This window comes from Camelina sativa, chromosome 4 (genome assembly GCF_000633955.1).
Source record: "Camelina sativa cultivar DH55 chromosome 4, Cs, whole genome shotgun sequence".
Lineage (NCBI taxonomy): Eukaryota > Viridiplantae > Streptophyta > Magnoliopsida > Brassicales > Brassicaceae > Camelina > Camelina sativa.
In genome coordinates, this window is record NC_025688.1 from 2,991,064 (window position 1) to 3,017,849 (window position 26,786).

The 26,786-nt window shown below is 34.6% G+C and overlaps 3 protein-coding genes and 2 pseudogenes across 6 annotated transcripts; 1 reads left to right on the forward strand and 4 right to left on the reverse strand.

Annotated features, from left to right (window-relative positions):
• Positions 933 to 5,100, reverse strand: LOC104779646 (phosphate transporter PHO1 homolog 5). Its single transcript, XM_010504029.2, has 12 exons — positions 4,310 to 5,100; positions 3,567 to 3,954; positions 3,423 to 3,471; positions 3,250 to 3,321; positions 3,021 to 3,150; positions 2,826 to 2,946; positions 2,484 to 2,742; positions 2,297 to 2,401; positions 2,011 to 2,205; positions 1,638 to 1,925; positions 1,427 to 1,563; positions 933 to 1,312 (listed from the first exon to the last, which is right to left on the reverse strand). Exons 1-12 carry the CDS (start codon positions 4,983 to 4,985, stop codon positions 1,213 to 1,215), a joined length of 2,520 nt encoding a protein of 839 aa, XP_010502331.1. The 5' UTR covers positions 4,986 to 5,100; the 3' UTR covers positions 933 to 1,212.
• Positions 9,869 to 14,070, reverse strand: LOC104783486 (annotated as a pseudogene).
• LOC104779647 lies at positions 15,174 to 19,658 on the reverse strand (annotated as a pseudogene).
• LOC104779649 (DNA-binding protein SMUBP-2-like) lies at positions 21,348 to 24,005 on the forward strand. Of its 4 annotated transcripts, none has more exons than XR_766519.2 (4): positions 21,348 to 21,503; positions 21,622 to 23,591; positions 23,775 to 23,839; positions 23,919 to 23,942. XR_766519.2 is itself a non-coding variant. In XM_010504032.2 (4 exons), exon 2 carries the CDS (start codon positions 21,655 to 21,657, stop codon positions 23,584 to 23,586), a length of 1,932 nt encoding a protein of 643 aa, XP_010502334.1. In that variant the 5' UTR covers positions 21,348 to 21,503; positions 21,622 to 21,654; the 3' UTR covers positions 23,587 to 23,591; positions 23,775 to 23,810; positions 23,919 to 24,005. The 4 variants fall into 4 exon arrangements, 3 of the variants coding, with proteins under 3 accessions (XP_010502334.1, XP_010502333.1, XP_019100034.1); XM_010504032.2 differs by having other exon boundaries at positions 23,775 to 23,810; positions 23,919 to 24,005; XM_010504031.1 differs by lacking the exons at positions 23,775 to 23,839; positions 23,919 to 23,942 and having other exon boundaries at positions 21,622 to 23,702.
• Positions 23,678 to 26,090, reverse strand: LOC104779648 (uncharacterized protein At1g04910-like). Its single transcript, XM_019244490.1, has 8 exons — positions 25,660 to 26,090; positions 25,499 to 25,566; positions 25,321 to 25,409; positions 25,068 to 25,230; positions 24,686 to 24,975; positions 24,401 to 24,605; positions 24,162 to 24,319; positions 23,678 to 24,082 (listed from the first exon to the last, which is right to left on the reverse strand). The coding sequence occupies exons 1-8, from the start codon at positions 25,898 to 25,900 to the stop codon at positions 23,854 to 23,856; spliced, it is 1,443 nt and encodes a 480-aa protein (XP_019100035.1). The 5' UTR covers positions 25,901 to 26,090; the 3' UTR covers positions 23,678 to 23,853.

Genomic DNA, 26,786 nt, shown 5'->3' on the forward strand with positions numbered 1-26,786 from the left:
AGTCGTCTTTTGATGTGTATAGCTAGTCTAGATCACCGAGTCGAGTCGTATTAATCTAACCTCTCTCGCTTGTTTGTGATTTAAATTGCTTCTGCTATTGTTTCTGTCGCGTTGCTTTGATTACTTGCTAGTTTGTTTTGCTTGCTTGTTTTCTTTGCTTGCCGGGGTAGTCGGGTTGGGGAAAGTAGAATCCTGTTTAGGAGAAAGGGGTACCCAGGCTCACTGAGTAATCTTAGATTACTCATGATATCTTTTTGTCTTGCAGGAAAGCCTAAGTCAGTCTAGAGCTGGAGCAAACATTAGGGTACCAGATAGGGTTTTTCTGTGTTCTTTGTAAAACCCTATATTTTCATAAGTGATTTATGATAAATTATCCGACTATCTTTATATATTGCTTTAATGATTTATTTTCAATGTAATAAACTATTGAAGTAATATATTCGGTTTTCGGGAAAAAGCATGGCAAGTTTGCAAATGATACTCGGCCTTGTCCGGGTCAACACAACGCACCAGGCCGCAAGGGTTGCAAAGCCTAAGTAGTCTCGATTGCGGGTGGAATTGTGCTAGGGAGGACAGGTCGGGAAGTCTGCAGCTTCCGTTCCTCGACTGGATCACCTTGGTGCAGTTCCACATTGTGGCGTCTCGGCGCCGTCCGATGGCCTTTGTGGTCATAGAACGGTTCGGGGACGTTACATGAGGGGTTATCAGAATGTTTTCAATCCGTTTCTGATTATTACTTTGGTTAGTTCTTGGGAGGAATTTGGTTTTTAACTTAGGTCATTGCTTTCTTGATGTCCATGAATGCATCTCAATGAAACTAATTTTTGTGTCTTTTGTTATTGTTCTAAACAAAATTATGTGTTTGCATTTAATTAATAATTATTTTTGCATAGTTGGAGATTAATCACTTAGTTGTAGGGTTATTTCCTCTATACATTAATAACTTTTTATATAATTAAGATAACCCAAAATGTGATATACTGAGTACAATGCTTAATGGAGTCTATCTACCCTACAAGTGTTCCTTCCATTCACCTGCCTCTAGCAAATCAGTGACCCTAATTACTATGGTTAATCTAGCAAATATCCTTTATCCTGAGTGTAACAGCTCCTTGAACTCATTAAACCAGCTTTAGTCTAATCCAATCCTCCTCTCGATGTGGATGAATCGGTCTTAACATAATTATCTAAATCTATAAACCGAAAAAAAAACTAGTTGTCTTTGTCGTCATCCTCGTCGTAGTTAAATGGTAAGGGAACCGTCTTGAATGCTCGATACTTCCCTACATTGTTCAAATGCTCGTTCTCTAACCTGTTATTTTTTTCATTAACAACCCACCAAGAAAGTTATATTATATGTTGTGTGACGGTAAATAGCGTGGATTCATGATGAAAGAAAAATTGCAGAAACCTATGTATTCCTCACCTAAAGAAATTCCATATCCCACGGCGGATAATCTCAAGACTGGCAACAACAGCAACCATCGTTTGTCTGTGCATGAAGGAGAAATTGAAATCCAGAACGGTCTGCAGCCACGCGAATCTGAGCAAGATGTTCAAGATCTGCAAAAAAAGTGTTATATTCAGAGTTTCTCTACGATTCAAAATGATGAGGTTTTTCTATAGTTTGTGCTCACCATTGCGATAAAGTATACTTTCTTCTGAGGGACAAGGAGTTTATCCCGGAGCCACGGGTTTTTTGATGTTCGATTCAGAAGACCCCAGTCATAGACTAAGTCCCAGTAAGTACAGAAAATGGCAGCAATAGCTGAGAAGATCCCAGCTAATATTCTCCAGACAAATTCATGATCCTCGTCAACGACACTGTAAGTTGTCCTTAAGCAGACGGCCACTATAGTCAAGAAGTACTTGAGACCATTGTATCCTTGTTCTGGGTTTTTCTCTTCAAACAGTCGCCTCAAGCACTGCAAACATATAGGGGTTTTTTTAGACAATTATAAATGACGAGAGTTTTGAACGGTTGGATTTCGAGTGAACAAACTTTTTTACCTGAAGGAGACGAGCACCGTATGGGATGACAGCAACAATGAATAAGAAAGCATTGTAGGCACCTGAATCTGCGCAAGTGTTTAATCTATGTTTGTAGTCTCCCCAACCGTAGTGACATATGTAAAATTGGATGCTTCGAAGAGCTTGCACCTGACTTGTTAACTGATCGCCCACCAAGAAATCAGGTAAGGTTACCTGCAGGGGACGTCAAAGTTAACATATAATTGTTATACATTAATCAATATTTCTTTTTCATGATCAATGAAAAAGTTAGTTTTTGTTCTACCTTGTAAAGAGGAGCAGCAAGGCAGTGGAAGAGGCAAGTGAGGAAGAAGAAGCGACTCGAGCGGTAGAAGATGTTGAATGGTAAGACTAGAACTACAAACATAACCTAGATCACAAAATTATTCCGTTATTAGCTTAATATAGCTGAGTTTCGCATTTAGAAGCTGGTTCCGGATTTATAGACTTACAATGAGCAGGAAAAGAGGAAGAAGTTCGGTTAATGCTTGGTAATCTTTGGTTTCAGGGTCAACCTCCATGTCAAGGTTGGCAAGAATACAAAGAAGCGCAAGCACTCCAATGCTTAATCCCACAAATAGAACTTGTCTATAACCAAGTTCAGTTCCGTGCTTAAACCCAAATATGAAAGAGTAATTCACACGATATCGCCTCCAGTAGTATATATTACCAGCATACATAAGTATGTGCAGAACAATGAACCCGAACAAACTGTAAGAATAATCGAAACTATAAGCGCCACCACGAATTTCCGATGTATAGTCATGAGAAGAGAAGAAACATTAGAGTTTTACCTGTAAAGAGGGAACATAGTGTTCATGTACTGTTTCTGGCCTTCTTCCTGCAAAATGTTTCGGGTTCGTATGATCGCGAATAGAGCTACAACTAAAGAAAACAGGCATCCACCCAAGAAACCTGAAACCCAAAAATTCCACATTAGAAATTGACAAACAAAATCTCATGTAGAAATGTATAAATGAAAAGCCCACCTGTGGAAAATGTAATTCGATGTCTTTCTCTTTTAGCTTTCGGTCTCAAGATATTCATTCCTTTTCTCCTGTTAGCATTCACGAAATGCTTTATAAACGTAGCTTCAACACGCTCCACGAGTCTCGTAACCTGTGAAAAAAAAAAAAAAAGAGAAAGATCACTTTGAGTAAGATACATACGTTAGTATCAACCAACTGAATCCAAAAAGGCCTTGTGAGAGTTATATACCTCATCAGAGCTGCCAAGGTAAAAGTTATCAATCATTTTCATGTAAGACTTTGAAGCATGTCTTGAAGTTATCTGTTTCAGAGTAATTTCGTCGAACACATTTCAATCATACTCCAAAATTGAAAAAAACAAACCAAAATCAAAATCTCAAAGGCTTAGAAGCCAAATCTTACCTTATCATACTTCTTCAATATCTTCGAAAACGCCAATTCATTCAAAAAGCTGCATCGAATTCGAATCTCAAAATCAATCAATCATAATACTCTTTAAGATTTGATCATCCAATTCAACAACATATACATACGAGTATAACGCACCTGTAGCTTTTAAGTAGTCGAAGCTTCTGATAGAACTCGACGAAGGCGCGTCTGAGCTTCGCTTCGACTCTCCTCAGATTCTCTCTGCTAAATTTAAGCTCCGTCAAATTCGCGACCTGGAGAACGCTTTTGATGGTGGAGCGTGGCGTTTCTTTCGTATGGTTCATCTTAACACGATCCAAAACCTCAATCGGAGGTGGCCTTGCCGTTTTCAGCTTACTGATTTCATCATCTTCTACTATAGCGGACACGCCGTTAGCTTCTTCTTTCTCTCCATCATCATCATCGTTTCCATCATCTTCTTCGTCAGAGGATTTACCAGCTTTACTCGATCCTCCTTCCTGTATCGCCTCCATGTGAGCTTGACGATGATGAGCTCCAACCTTCACTGCAACCACAAACCAGAATTAAATTCAAATTTCAATTTCGCTACTCTGTATAATTACGGTTTATTCAAACCGGACATTGTTCTAAGAATGCCAAAACCAGAGAAAAAAAAAGAAACAGATCAACTACATTCAATACGGTAAACTGTTCGATAAAAACCGGAATTAATAACCAAAGCGGAGAGAGTCTAAAGAGATGCTGAAAATAAAAACAAGAGTAACGGTTTCGGTTTGACAAAAACCGAAATTAATCAATCAGCCAATTACGGTTCGATAAAACCGGAGTAACAAATCCAAAGAAAGAAACAGATCAGTTTCAATTATGTAGTGAGTGAGATAGGTTTATTATATACTTACTGGTGGTGGATCTAGCACCGGCGGGAGTAGAAGCAGCGACGGCAGCCGCAGAATTAGCAACATCAGAAGCTAAACGAGTCATCTCCACAGTACGTTCCTCCCAAGGCCAACCATCAGGATGCTCAACTTTAACCCTAAACGCGATCAAAGCATCCATCTGCTTCTCAAGCATCACAGCTTCTTTCATCACTTCTTCAACCTTATCTTTATAAAATCTCTCGACTTTGTTGAACTCATCATCTAATCTCCGGAAAAACACGGTCTCGTACTCTCCTCCTTCCTCCGTCGCCATCAAAAACGTCGTCTGGTAACCGTGACTCGCCGAGCGAACCATAATCGGCGCAGTCACCGGCTTAATCCCTTCCTCGAGATCGTCGTCGGAATCTGAGAAATGTCCGATCTGACCACCACTACCGCCGTGTCCGCCGCCGTGGTGGTGTTTCTTTTTCTCCGGCGGTGATGTAGAGATTAAACCGCTGAATGCTCGGTAAAGAGTCATTTTCCGGTGAAGTCCGTCGTGGTGGTGATGATGATGATGACCACCAGCTCCCTGAGGATTGGTTTTGCGTTTGAATTTGATGATTTCTTTAAGCTGAGATTTGAGATAATCATAATCCATGTAAGCTTCGTGCCATTCCGGCACCATCTGAGACGAGAACTCTTTCCCGAACTTCATTTGTCTCAGACAAAATCTTTGTCTGAAATCTAATCTTTGTTAAGTTAATGTTTTTTTAATGTGTGTGGGTGTGTCTGAAGAAGTTGAGTGAAGAAGAAGACAGAGGAAAAATTGATATTGGATGTGGAAAATATTGTGACCGGTCAGTCTATATATATATATAGAATAAGTAAAATAATGGGGTCAATTTCTTCTATTGATTATTCTTTAAAATAATATTTAAAAAATGTGTAAGAAAAAACAAAAAGAAGGGTTATTTTCGAGCTTAGTTGTTATTAGTTGAAACACATTACATTAACCATTGTGTTCAGATGATTGGGCAACCAAAGCGCGTGAGTACGCCCCACCACGGCCCTTAATAGATGGAAACAATAAAACACGCACATCTGATAATAATATTAATTTGTTGAGATTATTCTAAAATAAAAATATCTGAATTATTCTAATTTAAAATATAGAGAAATTTGAGTGAGTATTTTTAATATATTTGCACAAACAAAAATTAAAAAAAATCTACGATTAATTATAAAAAAAAATCTATTTATTATACGAAATCGTTCAATATATTTACCAGAGAGAAAAGAGTTGGCCTTGGGTGCACTAAATTCGAGATGAGTTTGATCATGAGGTGGTGGAGATGGCAATAAAATATGTGAATCGAATGAAATTTTGGTATAGTGTATCATACGGTACAAGTTTCCGAGATCTATAAATGCAGTGATTAAGGATCATAATTATATTTTGTGATCATAATTAGATTTTGTGATTTATATGTAGAAAGAAATCAATATTATATATTGTCATATTGATACTGATATTGATATTGAATGAATGCTTCCAAAATTATACGGGAAGTCGTAAAATTTTTGTTAGTTTCTCTAAACATTTTTATAAAATTTGAAAAGAATAAGAAAGTTTCCAAAAATAGTTAGTTCATACATATATGTAGCTGAACAACATTTGTAATAGTATTTTATATAGATATAACTGAAAATATTTTTGTTTATGCTTGGAATAAATCATGAAACTTGTGACAGTATCCAACAATTTTTGCAAGTTTCCAAAAACATGGAAAATTTTAAAATTCCTGTCATAATTACCGATAACTTTTAACCAAAAATAACAACTAAGGAAAAAGAAAGATGTGTAAGAAAATGATAGTTCAACAAACTAAAATATTACTAAGTCGTGTGCATTTGGTCCGGGTTTTTCTACACCAACTAGATTTTAACTTGCAGTGTAATTTTTTTAAAAATAATAACATTTTAATTTTTTTTGTTTTTTTATATTTAGTTTGTTTTGTTTAATTAAATAATAATTTGTTTGTATTGTCAATTATTAGAAAAATAATAAGGGAAATAAATACATAAATATGTAAATTATAAGCTATTGTCGGATTAAGTCACAATTTTACCAATGATTTAATTGTTTTACAAAATTTTAGTTAAATTACACTGATTTAATATGTCTAATATTCTTATATTAGTTGTATTGACCAAATATTTAAAGGAAGATTTAACTCGTGTTTCAAAACCGAATTAATAATATTTTATATTTATACTAATGTTAATTCAAACTGTCATGTTAATAACATGTCCCGCTATATAACAACAAAGCATCATATTAGTGGTTTAACCCGTATTTCAAAACCGTTATATTAGTGGTTTTGGTTGTGTGTTGTGTTTCGTTTGTGAAGTTGATATTTATATATGGAAAATGCTTGATGAGCAAGGAGTTTACGATCCGTAGTAATAAAAGAGAGATTTTAGTGATTTTCTATTTGAGTTGATAACATTATCGCAGAATAATATTCAGTTTCTTAACACGGTATATATTATATTAAATATTTTTCTTGATGCTAAAGTTAAATATACCCGATTATTGAGTTTCTAAAGTTAGGTTCTCGTTATATGAACTTTATTAACGTTATAATAATTATTGCGATTGTAATCATTTGTTACTCAAACTCGGCTGTGTCATTTAAATTTAAGAGATCATACAATTTCTAAAGATCTATTAAAATAGGTTTGAAGATTTTTATGGGATTAAAAATTTAATGTATAGAGTTGTTTTTGGAAAAATCGAAATGTATAGATGTTGTCAAGCTATTTATGGTAATAAATATATCAAATTATGTCGATTTAAATAGTTCCATTAAATAAGTTTTCAGAAATTGTTATTTTAGGAAAATAGTTAGGAGTTAATGTTATAAATAAAACAAATTAAATAACCAAAACTTCTAAGGCATAACACAAAATGTACTTCAAAAATAATAATATAAATTTTATATCGTAACTGTATAGCTTACTTATTTTGTCTTACCAATACCATACTACTGTAGTATATTACCATAGTATTAGTACCCTCTAAATCTAAATCTAAATCATTAGATGATATTTAAAATAATAATAAACGTACAGTGGCCACTTGACTTTTCTCAAGTTAAGAAACTAATCGTATATGATCCTGTGATTAGTTTAGTCTAATCTCTGTATATTTATAATATTGTTTTTATTTTAATGTGTTGGTCAAATATATTATATATATGGACAACGATAGTCTCGAAGGTTTCAAACTTAGATCTAAACGGAAAGTTATCTTAATTTCTTAGTATAGTAATAACTTTGGTCTTAGCCTTTACATATTCTCTTATTTGGTATCGAAATTGCAAACGTGAGTCAAACTATTTGGACTTAAAGTCATCAGTCAATAATAATACATGATTCTCTTTTCGTTTACCATAGGAAAGAATATGGTTTAAGTTATTAAGTATTCCACGAAGAATCAAAGATTACGATCTGACAAAAACGATCCACTTCGTTAAATTCAAAAGATCTTTACTTAGCCACTGAATAGTGAATAGAATGTATGAGTCAACGTATAAAAAGTCCAGTCTCCAAAAAAATATTTAAAAAACCAAAAATTAACTGAAACTAATGAGATAGAAACACTGCTTAATTGTTAATCAAACGGTCAATAACATAATTTTAATAAAAGTCGAGTAATAAAATTAGATACATTCTCATAGTTTCTGTATACTTAATGGCCAACCAGTCATTGCGCGTCTTCCTCTACCTTTTTTTGTTTTCTTCTTCTTTGTTGTTTTCCTATATCTTTTTGCATGTGTACGTTGGACTCACTCATGCATTTTGTTTATTGAATTGACTTCTCTTTTTCTTTTAGTCCGTTCTCTTTACATTTTGTATGCACTCTTTATCTCACCACTAGTAAGGCCTCTTTTCTGTGTTGGTGGACTTAGACGTGTTTTGTTTTCATCGTTAGCTTGCTTTTGCCTTGCATTCCCAAAGCGTTTTTGGTGGTAGGCTTCAATACGTTGATGGGACATAACAATTTTGGCTGCTTCTAGAAAAAATTGTCGGGGATGGATTGAAAGACTCTCGTGACTCGTGACTCGTGTCGAGCTATGACTCAGGTGCGGGTTTTAGTGACCGATATCAACTGCTCTTACGAAAATTTCTGAAATCGGTTGACGTAACTATCTCTTGTATTAATTAGTTCTTGATTTGCGCTGTGCATGACGTACGCAGTTTTTTCTCAAGCATTAAATTGTCCAGTAAATCCCAAAAATCTTACCGAATCAAATTATTTAGAAATTGATAATATGTTAATATAACCCAAAACGATAACTGTACTGAAAACTAAGAAAAAAATGGCACTATTGAGTATTTCAGACTTTCAGTGTCTTTACAGATGATACAGTTTAGAATTTACTAAGAAAAATCGGAGTTTTCGGATCATATTGGTTAGTTGCATCATAAATGCTAAATCAAATATAACATTATTGGTTATATGCTAAATCACAACTCTTCCAATGATTTACTATTTGCCATGAGTCACTTGTTGATAAGTCTAGTTCCAACTTCCAAGCGATTTTTAGTTTAAATTCAATGCGACCATATCCATCAACTTTGATTCGGAACATGTGACATGAAACCTTATGCTGTATTATTTTATTCGTTTTGATAATAAAGTCCTGGGTATAGTATCTATACAAATCATAAGATAAAATTAGTATGTGACCGGAAAGAAACGTTTAGTTTTTTAATACTACTTTTTGTAATTTATTACTTATTTGCGGAATTTGTTTGTGTATAGATGAATACAAAGCCAAGTTTTGTTTTAAAAATAATATACAAAGGCAAGTGAACACAGTTCAATTTTTTTATGTTAATAAAAATTTATATACCAAGTTTGAAAGGAATTTAAATCGAATATGTTTTTTTCGTAAATTGATACATATGTCAACCTTCATTGTATAAAAAGGATCTAAATTCTAACAGTAACTATTTAAAACTGTAACATGTTTTACATATACCATATTAATATTAATCTATTACCACATTCTTTGTCCAATACTATAATTTAATTACACTTTTTTTAATGCAAGGATTAAAAAGTGGAATCTATCTATAACTTTCATCATGTTAAAGATATTTTTCGTACCTTTGTTACTTGTTAGGAAGTTTGCGGGTGTGAATCTCAACTTTACACGTCTCCTTTTCTCGTTTTTTTCAAGTGATAATAATTCTTCATAAAAGAGAAGAAAGTTATTCAGTACACGACACGACGATAAAAGAAAAAGTACAGTGTATAGTGTTGGTGTACATTGTCCAAAAGAAGGAGAAAGATATATAAATCATAAATATTAACACGAGTAGTACAAATGTATAATGATCGAATTTTGTTGACTAGTTTGTGAGACTTGTCACTCATGTAGATTTGATCGTAAATTGACTAATGTCCTTTTCGTATAGATACATACATACATTTGGGATAATATTAATATCATTATCAACTACTACAGCAGATTAGATGACCACCTAAGGGCAAGCAAGGATGGCTACAATCTAATCAACAAACATTTACTGGTCCACTTCGTAGTTGAATGGTAATGAAATGGTCTTGAAAGCTCTGTACTTACCAACATTGTTTAAATGTTCGTTCTCTAACCTGTTTTTTAAGAACCAAGATTAATTTTATAATTAAAACGCGACTAAAAAGTCTCGGAAAAAAAAGTAATCTAAAGCGTATTAGTAAGTAACCTGAAGAAGTTCCATAATCCACGACGAATGATCTCAAGACTTGCCACGACAGCAACCACTGTTTGTGTGTGCATGGACTCGAATTTGAAATGTAACACCGTTTGCATCCACGCAAAACTCAGCACCACGTTTATCACCTGCATTTGAAAAATCAGTTGTTCCTACTTCCTCTTGAAATATATATATTTCTAAAAAAAAATTGAAACTTAATAATGCCTAGGATATTATGGTGGTCTAGTCTTGTCCTGGACAGGTCTACACGCTGGCTGGCCCTGATCTAATCCGTATAGAGACAAAACTAGGATCTCGTGCATTTCTGATATATTCGATCAAGTAATTTATATGTAAAGGTTGGATATGAGTATTTATTATTAATTACTATTATTCAGGTAAAGATTAGATACAGTATCACACTGGAACTCTCATCATATGATGCTCAAATTCATGTAATCTGGTTACGTGGTTTCATATTTGATATGTTTCCATTCCCATTGGATTTTTACAACATAACTACATACGGGGATCATGTCATTGGGGTTATATCTGGATATGATTGGTAACCCCTATTCCGAAATGGATAGCCATAGTTAAAAATCTCTAGGGAATTTGGGGGCCATGCTAATGCTACAAATTTTCTATGTATGTATTAGGTTAGCCGCGGTTGATTTAGGCTTAAACCTAAACGTCAACGTCAGTCATATCAGATTTATGAAATATCAGGACCGGGCACGGTACCGACAATACCAAGCTGGGTGGTCCTAATAATGTTCTAAAACTCACCATAGCGATGAAGTACACTTCCTTGTATGGGACGAGAAGATTATCACGTAGCCATGGATTCTTGGATGTTCGGTTAAGAAGTCCCCAATCGTAAACCAAGTCCCAATATGTACAGAAAACCACTGCCATAGCCGAGGTAATACCACCTAACAATCTCCAAATAATTTGACGGTCTTTTTCGCCATCGACTTCATAAGCCATCCCTAAGCATACAGCTACTACTATCAAAATGTACTTGAAACCATTATACCCTTGTTCTATGTTTCTCTTCAAACATCCGCCTCATACACTACACAACTATAAGAATGTCAGAAAAGATTTATTTGAAAAATAAAATAAAATTAGTAGAGATCAATTTTGTGCACCTGAAGGAAGCGAGAAAAAAATGGGAAAGCAGCAACAATGAATAGGAAGGTATTGAAGACTTGTGAGTCTACACAAGTGTTTTTTCTTTGTTTAAAATCTCCCCAACCGTAGTAACATATGTAAAACTCAATACTTCTAAGAGTTTGCGCTTGGCTGCATAATTGATCTGCCAAGAAGAAATCGGGTAATGTCACCTGCATGGAGAAAGCAATAGTGATATATTTGTTAAAATATTTAATTTTTATTGATAATTCGGTTGAGTTTCAATTTTTTACCTTGTAAAGAGGAGCAGCAAGGATGTGAAAGAAGCTTGTGAGGAAGAAGAAGCGACTCGATAGTTAGAAAATGTTGAATGGTAAGATTAGAACTACGAACATAGCCTAATTTACATCACGCAGTATTATTCATATATTGTTTTTGACCATCATCTTGTAAAATGTTTCGGGTGCGTATGATAGCAACAAGAGCCACTATAAGAGAAAACATGCATCCACCCAAGAAACCTGAAACATCATTTCTCATAAAGAACATGTAAAGAAATTGAGAAAGCAAAGCATGAAAGAGAGAAAATGACATAAGAGAGTAAGAATTGTACCTGTGGAAAATGTTAGTCGGTGTCTCTCTCTTTTAGGTTTTGGTCGCAAGATGTTCATTCCTTTTGTTCTGTTACCATTCGTGAAATGATTTATGAATGTAGCTTCAATATTCTCCATTAGTCTCATAACCTATGACAAAGGAAGAGCCGAAGAGCAATAGAAGATATATCAATATATAAGGATAAACAGAGAAGCTAGAATTAAACTGGTTAATAAGTTATTATTCTATAATTTGGGATTGACTCAACAATTATCACTGCCTCGTTACGTTCAATGGATCTTTCTATTGAATTTTAGAAGATAATGTTCTTCATCAAATCCATCAAGTATTGTTTTTTTTTTTTTTTTTTGGTAGGAAGTGTTGTTTATAATATTTCATATCTCACATAGTCAAATTCATCTATAAAATTAACATATATTTCTTTAACAAATTTTTTTAAGAAAACTAATCTTACCTCATCAGAGCTTCCAAGGCAAGATTTATCAACCATTGTCATGTAAGACTTAGCAGCATCCCTTGAAGTTATCTTTATAGAACACATTTTCACATATGATATATAACAAATTAACTCCATAACAAAAAAAATCATGAACTCAAAATATCTTCTCTAACGAATCTAACCTTATCATATTTCGTCAATATCTTCGAAAGCGCCAACACATTCAAGAAGCTGCATATATGTTTTAATAATTCAAATCTCAGATTTAATTAAAAAATATAAATCACCTCGTTGATCTCAGATCGAAGGTGTAAAATGATACGCACCTATAGCTCTTGAGATACCAAAGCTTCCTATGGAACTCGACAAAGGCGCATATTAGCTTCTCCTCGATTTTCCTTAGGTTATCTCCAGAGCCGGCCAAGAGGCCAAGCAAGCCAAGCATTGGCTTGCGGCCGTGCATATAAATAGAAACTTTCGGCCGTTTTCAATAAAAGTTTTTCTTAGACCAGTGGTTAAGTTGTACTAATATTAGCACTACCTCTCAGGTTTGACCCCCATGAGCTGCAATTAGTTTTTTTTTTTTTTTTTTGCTTATAGCCCTAAAAAGTTGAGCGCCAGCTCTGGTTATCTCTGCTGAATTTGAGCTCCGTCTGGTTCAAGACCTTGAGAACGCCTTTAGTAGTGGACCGAGGCGTTTCGTTCGTGTTGTTGATCTTAATGCTATCTAAAGCCTCGATCGGAGCGGGCTTTGAAGCTTTCATCTTGCTAAAGTCATTGACCGGTGTGAGGAATATATTGTTATCTTCTTCTTCGTCAGTATTATTAATGTCATTTTCATCGTATCGACCAGCTCGACTGGAACCTCCTTCCTCTATGGCCTCCATGTGAACTTTCACAAACGGTCAAATTTCAAATTTGGTGAGTTTGGTATTGTTACTGTTCATTTGAATATAACGCAAACTAGAAAGAGAGTTTTTTTTTTGTGAACCTTACTAGAAAGAGAGTATAATCTAATTTTTTCTTAGAGGTGGACAAACTTGAACAAAATATATATATATATATATATATATATATTAACAATTTCATTTCATTTTCATTGCTATTATTTATTAGACTGGGAATAAGAATTTCTGAGGGTCAAATTTGAAACAAAAATGAATATATGAAAAACCACAAAGAAAAAGATATATTTTATAGTAAGAGTTACATGAGATCTTCATGATATTTTTATTATTATTTCATGTATATATTTAGATACAAGGGTTTTTAATTAGATTATCAATTATTGGGTTTATTAACATTAAATATTTGATATTTCACTTACTAGATGTGTTTTTGGCGAGCTCCGCCCGAGAAACCGCGACATGCGAGGCCAAGCGAGCCATCTCTACCGTACGTTCCTCCTCCATCTTACACCGAAACGCGATTAAATCATCCATCTGTTTGTTAAGCACCGCGGCTTCTTTCACCACCTCCTCCACTTTCTCTCTATAGAATTTCTCAACTTTGTTGAATTCGTCGTCTAGTCGCCGGAAAAACACCAACTCATACTCTCCGCCGTCATCAAAAACGTTGTCTCGTACCGTTGACTCGCCGTAGAACTCACCTGAATCGGCGGCGTCGTTGTTCCATCGTTAATCTCGACCACTGTTGAAGAAGGGCTCATCTGACGGCAACCACCACCGCCGTGACGATTGGATTTGCGTTTGAAACGGTTGATATCTTTGACAAGGGTTTTGAGATACTTGTAATCCACGTAAGCTTGTTGCCACTCTGATACCATCTGTGATGAAAATTCTTTTCCGAATACCATTTTTTGTTCCTCCGTTTTTTTTCTTTTCTTTCGAATAGTATTTGTTAATTTGTGAACCTTCATCAGTGTGAATGTGATATACTTATAGAATGAATGTGTCAAATTTTTTGAATTTGACCTTACATTGATTGAAAATATTTTAGGGTACTTGAGTCAATTAGCTAAATTAGGAAACTACTTGTAAAGTTATTAGAAAATTAAATGAAATGAGACTATATACTATATAGTGTGGAAAATAGCTATATCAAGTCAATATGTGAATCAAAAATATACCAATGTCAAATGAACTCGAAAACATCGGTTATCAGAACTAAAACATGTTTTGGTTCCGTAATAGTGGGAGAAAATGTCTATGTGCAATGTATTAAACGTTTTTGCTGTCTATAGTTAATGTCATCTTGAAAGACTTGAATCAAAATTTAAGGCACTCTATAAATCATCTAAAGAAAAACAGTTGATAAACGCTTATAATTTTTTAAAATGGGGTTTAAAGTTTTTGTTGTTTAGGTATTGTTATTAGGTTTATGTACCTTTAGAAAGTGATATTAGGTTTGCTACTTTTTAAAAGATGTTATTATGTAAAAGACCATTTTTTCATTGTTTTAAATATATTTAAAGTATTATTAGGTACTTTTAAAAAGTGTAATTAGGTTTAGGATATTTTAAAAAAAGTTTTAGATGTAGTATTGTAATGAAAGTAATATTTAACATCGAAGTTTTGACCCAGTTTATGAAAAACAAATTATAATATAATGAAGAAGTAATATTTTACAATTTTTTTTTTCAATTGTCTTATGATACTCATGTAATATATAAGGGATTTTTCTTTTCAAAGATATAGCTTGAAATTTGTGTTGACCACCGTTTCATAAGAGATAAGACTTGCCAATTGTCACATGCACGTCTTTTTTAATGCGGCCTTGTCTATCCAAAGCCGAGGACAGTAGTGAGTTGAGCATATTGAAATATACCACAAAAGGCCTACTTACCATAATTAAAATCGGTATGATAAACTGCATTGTTTTGTTAGCAAAAGTGTTCACATTTTTCGTTGGTTTTGTATAGTTTGATACAAACTTCAATTTTATGTTGACTATGTATAAGAAAGTTTTGGCTTCTGTAAGCATTTAGTCCTCTTTTTCATCGTCTTCATCGTAGTTGAACGGTAGTGGAACTGACTTGAACGCTCGGAACTTCCCCACATTATTCAAATGCTCATTTTCTACCCTGTTTTAAATAAAAATTAAACTTTCAAAAAAACCATCATAGAAAGAGAAGGTGAAGAAGAAACCAAAGTAACAATGTGTATAGTAAGTAGACCTGAAGAAATTCCACATCCCACGTCGAATAATCTCAAGAGAAGCCATAACCGCAAGCGTCGTCTGCTTATGCATGAACTTAAATTCGAAATTCAGTACCGTTTGCAACCACGCGAATCTCAACACAACGTTCAAGATCTGCAGTTTAGTTTTCAAGAATTCAGTTTTTTTTTTTTTCTCTATGCTTTGGAGATTATATAATCTAAGATGTTTTATATGCACTTACCATTGCGATGAAGTATACTTTTTTCTGTGGGATGAGAAGTTTATCCCGAAGCCATCGGTTTTTAGATGTTTTGTTCAGAAGTCCCCAATCATGAACAAAGTCCCAGTATGTACAAAAAAACAGCAGCGAGAACTGAGGAAGCACCAGCTAACACTCTGAGTTTGAAATGTAATGTAGGATTCTTCAATATATTCTTCGCTATAGGATCCTTCCAGTTTTTTTCTTCAAAACTATAAGCTGTTCTTAGACAAACAGCTATTATTGTCAACAAGTACTTGACTCCGTTGTATCCTTGATCAAGGCTTCTTTCCTCAACCATTCGTCGCATGCACTGCACCAATTGAACAGCAGATATAATATCATTGAATTGCTCTGGATATGTTGTGTCTTTTGAAGAAACTTTTTTGTACCTGAAGGAGGCGGGAAAGATATGGAATTACTGCAACAATGTATAAGGAATAGTTGTAGATGTTTGAGTCTTCGCAGGTGCTTTTTCTTTTTGTGAAGTCTCCCCAACCGTAGTAGCATATGTAGAAGTTGATGCTTCGAAGAGCTTGTACTTGACTAGTTAACTGATCTCCTAAAAAGTAATCAGGTAACGTTACCTGCATTGAGAAAGCATTAGTAACCATATATGATTATCAACATTGATAAGCCGTTAGATTTATGTATTTTACCTTGTAAAGAGGAGCAGCAAGGCAGTGAAACAGACATGTAAGGAAGAAGAACCGACTCGAGCGGTACAGAAAATGGAATGGCAAGATCAAAACTACAAACAAAGCCTAAAAGAAACATCATATAGAGTTAGGATCTTCATATAGCTGAGATTCTATTAAAAGAACTAAATATTTGGATTTACGGACTTACAACAAGAAGGAAAAGAGGAAGAAGTTCCGTTAATTCTTTGTAATTTTTGGTTTTGGAGTTTACTTGCATATCAAGATTTCCAAGAATACAAAGCAACGCAAACGTTCCAATGGTGAATCCAAGAAACAGAACTTGTCTGTAACCAAGTTCAGTTCCTTGCTTGTAGCCAAATATAAAGGCATAATTTACTCGATAACGCTTCCAATAGTATATATCAATAGCATACATAGTTATGTGAAGCACGATGAACCCGAACAAGCTGTAGGCACAACAGAGAAGTAAAAAATGCATATAAACAACAAATTTTTAACCTGAAAATGAAATTTGTAGGAGAAGAGTCAAAGTAAGTTTTACCTATAAAGAGGGAACAAAGTATTCATGTAGTCTTCATAGGCTTCATTGGAAGAGGCTTTCCGGGTTCGTATGATAGTGACAAGAGCCACAATAAGAGAAAACACACATCCAGCAGAGAAACCTGAAACCAANAAAAAAAAAAAAAAAAAAAAAAAAAAAAAAAAAAAAAAAAAAAAAAAAAAAAAACTGACAAGAGAAACATTGAAAACACACAAAAACAGAGCTTTATGAATGTACCAGTGGAAAATGTAACTCGGTGTCTCTCTCTTTTCATTTGAGGTCGTAAGAAGTTCATTCCTTTTCTCCTATTACCATTTGCAAAATGCTTTATGAATGTAGCTTCAACACGTTGTATGAGTTTCACAAGCTACGAATATAAGAGAAGATGATCAATACAAGAATCGAAAACAGAGGAATCAAAATGGAGTTACTAAACTTAGTCAAGCTGCTCACCTCATCAGAGCTTCCGAGATATGAATTATCAACCATTTTCATGTAAGACGTTGAAGCGTTCCTTGAAGTTATCTGTTTCAGAGCACCTTTCAGTCATACTTTAAACCCCAAAAATCAAAATCTCAAAGTCTTAAACCAATCTTTTACCTTATCATACTTCTTTAATATCTTCGAGAAGGCCAAAACATTCAGAAAACTGTAGCTTTTGAGGAGACGAAGCTTCTGGTAAAACTCGACGAAGGCGAATTTGAGCTTCTCTTCGACTTCGTTCAGATTCTGTCTGTTGAATATGATCTCGTTTTGGCTTGAGGAATGGAGAACGCCTTTGATGGTGGAACGAGGCGTTGCTTTAGTGTTGTTGATCTTGATGTGATCTAGAACCTCGATTGGTGCTGGCCTCGCACCTCTCACCTTGTTCAAGCTGCTTGTTTTCACGTCCACGGAGCCGTGATCTTCATTTTCGTCGTCTCTGTTGAAGCTTCCTTCTTGAATTGCCTCCATGTGAGCTTGAGCTTGAGCTCGAGGCTTCACTGTAACCAAACGCGAGGTATATATTTAAATTATCAAATTTCAAATTGGGTGATTCGGTTTACGATCAAAAGCTAATTAAATTGGATTTAAATATTTTATCGTTGAGAGTGTTCAAACAAGATTACTACAGAAAACATTAGAAAATGGTGATTAACTGATTTAAAATATATACTTTTTATGTTTGACAAAAAAAAAACTTTTTATATAAAATTAAGTAAAAAAAAAATTATTGAAAAAAAATTTAAAAAGTAGTATATAGCTGCCGAAAAGAATTAATACTAACAAGTTGAAATTATTAACTGAAAATGCGTTGAAAATGGAAATAGTGTAAAAACTAAAAAGTTAATGATATAAAATAGTTCGATTTGTTTTAGAGCCAATTAGTTGAGTTTGATACGAACTACATTTCTAATTATTAGTAGTAGATTCATTGACAAAAACAAATATTAAAGTGGTCCTTAATCTCTGATTAATGCGTATGAATTCATTTCAAAATACACTTGGCATTCCTCAGTTCCTCATTATTTTCTGTAAAAATTTTCAAACACAATTAAAATTTTACAGATTTTCCTAAACGTAAAGTTGCAATATATATATATATATATATATATATATTAGATATAATTACGCACAAATAGTTACAACTTACAAACTAAATATATAGTTTAATATTTTAACTTTTTATCTTTACTCTTAAGTTGATTTAATCCAGTTTTATTATTTCATAATAACCCAATTATTTTTATTTTATTTACCCCAATTTGGCAAAATTTACTGCATGTTGAAAAAAATTTGATTTTTTTTCTTTGAACAACCCTGCGTGTTGAAAAAAAAACTGATAAAATTACTCTAAAATTAACAGCATTTGAGTATCTTACTGGTTCGAGTTCTGGCGGGTGTAGAAGCAGCGATGGCTGCAGTCGAAGTCGCAACATCAGAGGCCAAACGAGACATCTCTACCGTCCGTTCCTCCCATCCCCAACCAACAGGATTCTCAACCTTAACCCTAAACGCAATAAGAGCATCCATTTGCTTATTAAGCATAATTGCATCCTTCAATACTTCTTCCACTTTCTCTTTATAGAACTTCTCAATTCTATTGAACTCATCGTCAAGTCGCCGGAAAAAAACCAATTCATACTCTCCTCCTTCCTCTGCCGTCATTAGAAACGTTGTCTCTAGTCCATGACTCGCTTTGTTAACAAGTATCGGAGCCTTACCTGTTAGGAGTCCCACATCGAAAAGTTAAACAATAATACAATATACTCCATCCGTTTCAAAATATAAGATGTTTTGAATAAAGCATGCAGATTAAGAAATAACTATTTTAAAAAAATTTAACCAATCATAAACAAGACTGCATAAGATAAAATATTAAACTAATCTAAAAGTTACATAGAAATTTAAAAACATCATATATTATGAAACAAAAAACTTTTCTAAAAACATCTTATATTATGAAACGGAGGGAGTATAATACATGAAAAAGATGTATGTAGACCAATTATCTCATTACTACTTAGCTTTGAGTCAGAAGCTTAAGAGTACCTTCCTCGATGTCAGTTTCTGAAGCATAGTTGGATTGGCCGGAGCTTTGTCTTTTCTTTCCCGGTGTTTGGACAAGACCGCTAAATGCTCGGTATAGAGTCATTTTCCGACTAAGTCCTTCACCGGAGACCGCATGATGTGGAGGAGGAGGAGGGTTGGTTTGCTGTTTGAGTTTGATGATTTCTTTGAGAAGGGTTTTGAGATAATCGTAGCTTATATAAGCTTGTTGCCACTCTGGTACCATTTGTGACGACAATTCTTTACCGAACTTCATCTTAATCTTTCTAGATTTGTTGTTTTGAAATCTTTCTTTGTTGTTGTGTCTGAAAGAAAGACCGAAGAAGTTTATATATACAACTGAATAAGAAAGCAATTCAAGTGTTATGACTTAATTATGATCAATTGTATACAACTATACATGATAGTTATAGTTTAGTTGTTCAAAAAAAAAAGAAAAAAAAAAGATAGTTATATTGTTTGTTGGAAGATACGACCCAGTCGATAGTTTTGTGGAGCAAAAATAATATTTGTCTCTTGTTGTTACATAAAGACAATAGTATATGACAAGTGTAGTTTAAAAAAAAAAAAAAGAGATTGTTTCACAAGACATTGAGCCACTTGTAAAAATTGTCGCTCGAGTGATGCAATAGTCAATACAAATTGCGAGTAGCGAAGAATTACCGATCGACCATGTGGAATTAAATGATCCACGATATAATTAATCGAGGTTTCAATATCTCTAGTTGCTTGACATTTGACAAACATAAATAATGCAGTTCTACCAAATTTTACTAGTATTAAATTGTCTACGACATGATTAATGGAGGTTTCAATCGATTACACAAATTAATTAAACACTACCATTCATGTGTATTTATATCAATTACCATTCTGATCCAATGACGATCTTAAAGCTTTCCCATGCATACATTGTGATCTTTCCTACAAGTTCTATGTATAGTTATTATTTTCTGTTATTTATACAATTGATAGCAATTTTAAAAATATACATCGATTTATAGGTTAGTCTATAATCTATTATATCAAAGTTAAATGTCTTTCAGTATTGTATATATTTTTGTGTTCAACCGTCTTTCAGAATTTATATATAGTGTATATTTTCTGAATAACGTTTTTAATATTAATTCGACGACACAATCGCTAAAATGTCTCAATTTGAGTTACATGTATACGTTAATTAACCAAGTCATTGCTCTGTATAGGATATCGATATATATCTTAACCATCAATGTTATGTGTCGCTTATATAATTGTGCATATTATATTTATATTAGTTAGACTAGTTTCCACTTTCCATAAATAACGATAGAAAAATACTGAAAATTCTTTGATATTTTTGAATCTATCAATATACGTAAGCCGTTTACCATTACCATTGTAACAAAGTCGTCTTAATATTTTAATACAAACATTACCCATTGTGGACGAGTCAAGGTCAAGCTCAAAATCGTCACGTAAAAAGAAAATGTTAATCCGTACAAATACTATTTGTTTTTATATCAACAGAGAAGAAGTGCTTTCAATAATGAGTAAGAAAAAAATTTGTTGGCTGGCAACAAAAGTCTTCTAAATCATATTAATAAACAAACTTTTGTCCGATCCCAAAAGTTAGAAAAACATTTTTAACAATACGGGTATCGTTAAAAATGTGATAAAAAGTAATTAATTTAACAAAGATATTTTTTTCCAATTAATTAATTCAAGAAAAATTACAATATTTTATTAATTTTTCTAAAAAAGATTGGTTAAATATTATTAAAAAGTAATTTAGGAAGATGTGATATTTGTTCATAGAATGCAATCATGCATAGACAAATGGTTAAATATTTATCTTTTATTATTTTTAAAATAGCTGATTATTGGCTGCGTACATTTTTATATGGGCCTTAAACGAAACGTTAAAGCCCAACATACGTTATAAATTCTAAGCCCATTATAAAAGCAGTGCTTGAGTGTTGTTGTTATAGAAGACATGCGTGCTCTTTCCCATCTTCTTGAATCTTGAGTTGAACGCTCTCCACAACCATTCTCACTCACTTCGTCTTCCCCCCATCTGTGATTTCTAGGGTTTTTGTTCTTCATCTTCAATTTCCGAGAAGAACTCAACGGAGAAGACATAATCATCACTCTTCTTGTAGGTAAAAACCATTCATTTACGGCCTCAATTTTTCTCTCCGGCTCTGTATAGATTTGTGTTAATTTGGTTTCGTCTCTGTGATTCTCTGAATTTTTTTATTCATCTGTTTCGTAACTTAGGATCTGGAAAATTTCTGTGATTCGCGTGATAAAATGGCGAAGAAGCAAGGATCTGCGATGTCTCTTGATGTATTTGTGTCAACAATGGCTCCACTTATAGATATGGAGAAAGAAGCTGAGATCTCGATGTCGTTAACCTCTGGTGCTTCGAGGAATATAGAAACCGCTCAGAAGAAAGGAACAACGATTCTCAATTTGAAATGCGTTGATGTTCAAACAGGTCTCATGGGTAAATCACTTATTGAGTTTCAATCAAACAAAGGAGATGTTCTCCCTGCTCACAAGTTTGGTAACCATGATGTTGTTGTGTTGAAACTGAGCAAGTCTGATCTTGGTTCTTCTCCTCTTGCTCAAGGAGTGGTCTATCGGTTAAAAGATTCTTCGATCACCGTTGTGTTTGATGAGATTCCTGAAGAAGGGTTAAACACTTCTCTTCGGTTGGAGAAGCTTGCCAATGAGGTGACGTATCGCAGGATGAAAGATACGTTGATTCAGCTTAGCAAAGGTGTGTTAAGAGGACCTGCTTCTGATTTAGTGCCTGTCTTGTTTGGTGAGAGACAACCAACGGTGTCTAAGAAGGATGTTAAGTCTTTTACGCCTTTTAACAAGAACCTTGATCAGTCACAGAAAGATGCGATTACAAAGGCTTTATCTTCAAAGGATGTGTTTTTACTTCATGGTCCTCCTGGTACTGGTAAGACAACGACGGTGGTGGAGATAATCTTACAGGAAGTCAAACGCGGTTCAAAGATTCTTGCTTGTGCAGCTTCGAATATTGCAGTTGATAACATTGTTGAGAGACTTGTTCCTCATAAAGTTAAGCTGGTGAGGGTGGGACATCCTGCAAGGCTTTTACCTCAAGTGCTGGATAGTGCTCTAGATGCTCAGGTTCTTAAGGGAGATAACAGCGGTCTAGCGAATGACATCAGAAAGGAGATGAAGGCGTTGAACGGGAAGTTGTTGAAAGCGAAAGATAAGAACACAAGGAGAGAAATTCAGAAAGAGCTTCGAACTCTTGGTAAGGAAGAGCGTAAAAGGCAGCAATTAGCTGTATCAGATGTGATCAAGAATGCTGATGTCATTCTCACAACTTTGACTGGTGCATTAACACGAAAGCTCGATAATACAACTTTTGACTTGGTGATCATTGATGAAGGAGCACAGGCTCTTGAGGTAGCATGCTGGATTGCTCTGCTAAAGGGTTCAAGGTGTATACTTGCAGGAGACCATCTCCAACTCCCTCCGACAATCCAAAGCGCTGAAGCTGAAAGGAAAGGATTAGGGATAACACTCTTTGAACGGCTGGCAGATCTCTATGGAGATGAGATCAAGTCCATGCTTACTGTCCAGTATCGTATGCATGAGCTTATTATGAATTGGTCATCGGAAGAGCTTTACGATAATAAGATAACAGCACATTCGAGTGTTGCCTCACACATGCTTTTTGACCTGGAGAATGTAGCAAAATCTTCTTCAACAGAGGCGACTCTACTATTAGTGGATACCGCTGGGTGTGACATGGAGGAGAAGAAAGATGAGGAAGAGAGCACCTATAATGAAGGCGAAGCAGAGGTTGCAATGGCACATGCCAAGAGATTAATGGAGAGTGGAGTTCAACCTTCTGATATTGGAATTATTACACCTTACGCTGCTCAGGTTATGCTGCTTAGGATTCTTAGGGGCAAAGAGGAGAAGCTAAAGGACATGGAGGTTTCTACAGTGGATGGTTTCCAAGGTCGAGAGAAAGAAGCTATCATCATTTCCATGGTTCGATCAAACTCGAAGAAAGAGGTTGGATTTTTAAAGGACCAAAGGCGAATGAATGTGGCTGTTACTCGCTCTAGGAGACAGTGTTGCATCGTCTGCGATACAGAAACAGTGAGCAGTGATCAATTTCTCAAACGTATGATTGAATACTTTGAGGAGCATGGCGAGTATCTCAGTGCCTCTGAGTACACAAACTAGTAACCGTAAGATTCTTAAAATCTCAGGCCAATTGATAGATATGTTTCTTGGTTTGGTTAGCTAGCAAATACAAATTATCTTCTTGAAAACCAATTTAACTCCAGATTTGAATATCATACCAATTCTGGTACAAAGATGACCCAACCTTCTGTTTAGTTACATCTCTTACTTTACAAAAATCGAAACAGGTCTAAGAAAAAAGAAAGAAAAGGAAAACTCAAGAGGTGAGAACTAATCATATCCTGCTCTAGTGGTTAGTGATCTATATCATTTTAAGTTGATACATTCTTGAGGATTGGCATAGAAATAATCTTCTTCCTTTGGTCTATCAGAGATAACTTTCCTATGTGTTGGTTCACCCATCCTTTGTCCTTGATGGGCTTCCTTCACAGCTACTGCAAACTCATCCCAAGAAAGCGTTTTGCTGTTATGCAAGTCCAAAAGGTCCACAAGTCGCTTCCGGTCTAGCAGGATTGTTCTCTTAAACCCGAAATATCTGCAAAAAGAATGTTCGTTTTCATGAATCTTTGCTTAGATTTAGCTTGAATTGGATATATTTGACAATAGAGAATTACCTTCGATGACCTTCAACAACTTTTGCCATGTTTCCATAGTAGGTAGGGATAAAAGTGTTGCTAGCTACGGATACTACGAAATCTAGAGCTGCCATTTGAGATGAATGGTTCTGAAACTGTTGCAATTCTGTTGGATCTAATAGCATTTCCTTTTTTACCTGAAAAACCAAACATGTCACCATCATCACCAAAATTGATCAATTTCGAAAGTGCAAATTGTTTAGAGTGATAAAACTTACAATTCGTGGAAATGATTCCTTTAGAAGGGCTAATCTCTTTGCACCACCATAAATCTCACCAGCAGCAATGTATATTTGTGTATCCTTTTGAAACCCCAATGCTTTTAAGTCCAAAACCACCTCCTCGGGTGTCAACGGACACAGCCCTTGCACTCTCCTTTCTTCTGAGACTATCTCTTTCTCTCTCCACAATGGATATGCATACCTAGAGAACGCACATAAGAGAACCAGAAATCAAGATTTTATTAAAAGGTGAAAGCATCATATGCTAAATAACAGTTTTACCTCATCTTTTTGAGTTCTTCAGCTTCTTCTGCAGTGCAGCCATGAGTGCAACCAGAGAAAGCCAACATGTCCATCTCATATCTCAGATGCAAAGCCACAAAAGACCCTCTTTGTTGAAGAATCCGAACCAGCTTTGATCCCAAAGCCTCAATCCGCGGAGTGAACTTCAGTCCTTGGAAATTAACTCGGCATCTCAGCCTTTGAAGATCAAGAGAAAGACCATTGTTCGCCAATCGTGTATCACTCCTAACAAAGTGTATAACTTTACGTTTACTGAACCGCGGCAGTACCTAACACAAAAAAAAAAAACCGAACAATCAAGATGTAGATCATAGGCATTTCAGATTCATCTTATGGAAGCAAAAGAAACTTGCAAATAAACCTGTTGCAAGTAATATAAGTCGCTGGACCAACTCACAGGAGGCATTTCGAATATTTTGTATCCATACTTCTTACTATAACGTTTCGGAAGTCTCCTTACGATCCTAACTTCATCTCTTAATGAATCAATGAAATGCTTGATATCAAAGATGTCCTCAAAATCACTGCAAAAGGAAGAAACCTAGGGTCGCTTCAGCTACACAAATCTTACTGCATATACTATTCCCTCAAAAGACCAAACGAAGAACATGTACCTTGGATCAGCCCAGAAAGATTTTTTATCAAGCTCAGGAACAACAAGAGTCAAATTCAATAGCTTAGCAACAGTCACCATATCACAAATCTGAAAAAGAGAGAATACAAGCATCAAGAAACTAAACTTCTATTTCGGCAAATGAGAGAGCAATGTAATGAAGAGAAAGTTACACGAACCGCTGCACGCATTTGATTCAAACCACCATTACAGGATACTAGTAAAATTCCATTACTTGTGTAGTTCCCTACAAAAAAAAATTCAAACTTTCCTTAATCTCTCAAGCACCAAACCAAAACCCAAATACACAAATCGATTGAAGAACACAAAAAATACTAACTTGGTGGAGGAGGCGATAGTCGAACTGGGTCGACAGGGAGAGAGAACCTAGAAATCTGATTGGATAAACCAGTGAAGATTTGGGAATGCCAAAAGAGCTGAATCAAGCAAGTCCAAACCAGAATGCAAGAACAGACTCTAAAAAAGCAAACTTGAAATCGAGCTTTGGGAACTGATTGATGATGACTCGGAGGCTTATACTCACTCCGCATCAGAGTACCACTCTCCGATCTAATTTCCATGTATCTCTGTCTTTGACTACGACGAAGATACTCATCGCCGCTTCATCATAACCTAAAAATTTCTGAGAGATCCCAAAAAGGGTCACAAAAAGGGAAACGATGGGAAAAAAAGTGATGCAAATTAACTAATGCGGACAAAGAATACAGATACGACCGTACAAAGTTTATGTTTCTTTTCCCGTGAGAAAGCACTTACTTTTGGGAAGAAGGAAGAAGAAAGATTGTTCAAACTATTGAGGGTTATTTTTCAAAATCAAGAATTTGTCTATGAGAAAAACATGAAGATCCGAACAGATTGATCTCATCATCATAATCATCTTCACCTTTTAAAATTTGAACTAGATTCGGACCCGCCGCATGTACGTGCGAAATTGATTTCAAAAGCTAAAATTGTTATTATGTTTTCAATACATAAGTGCATGTTTATTTTCGTAGACATTTTGGAGATGTTATTAGATTTAAAACCAGAATTTGTGACCAGTTCAGTATTTAATTTATTTTTAGGGAAAATTGATTTAAAAGGACATTTTTGCTTCAATTTGTCCCATTATGTCTTCTACGCTAATTTGCCACTATGCCAAATTACCCTTTAAAAAAATGAAACTAACTTTTAAGCAATTTTAAAATTTCAATCACCTAAAAACAAATTCTACAAATAAGAAAGAGGTTGCCATAAGGTGTTTTTGATGAAAATTTGATGTTTTAACATTGAAAAAAAATTATTCTGCAACATTTAGAATACATGTTCTACTAATTGTATATATTCTGAAGATATTAGATTATAAATTCTACATACTGTACATGTTCTAAAAAATGTAGATTACAAATTCTTCGCATTCTACTTGTTCTGAAAACTTTAGAATAAATATATCTTCTAAAACTTTTA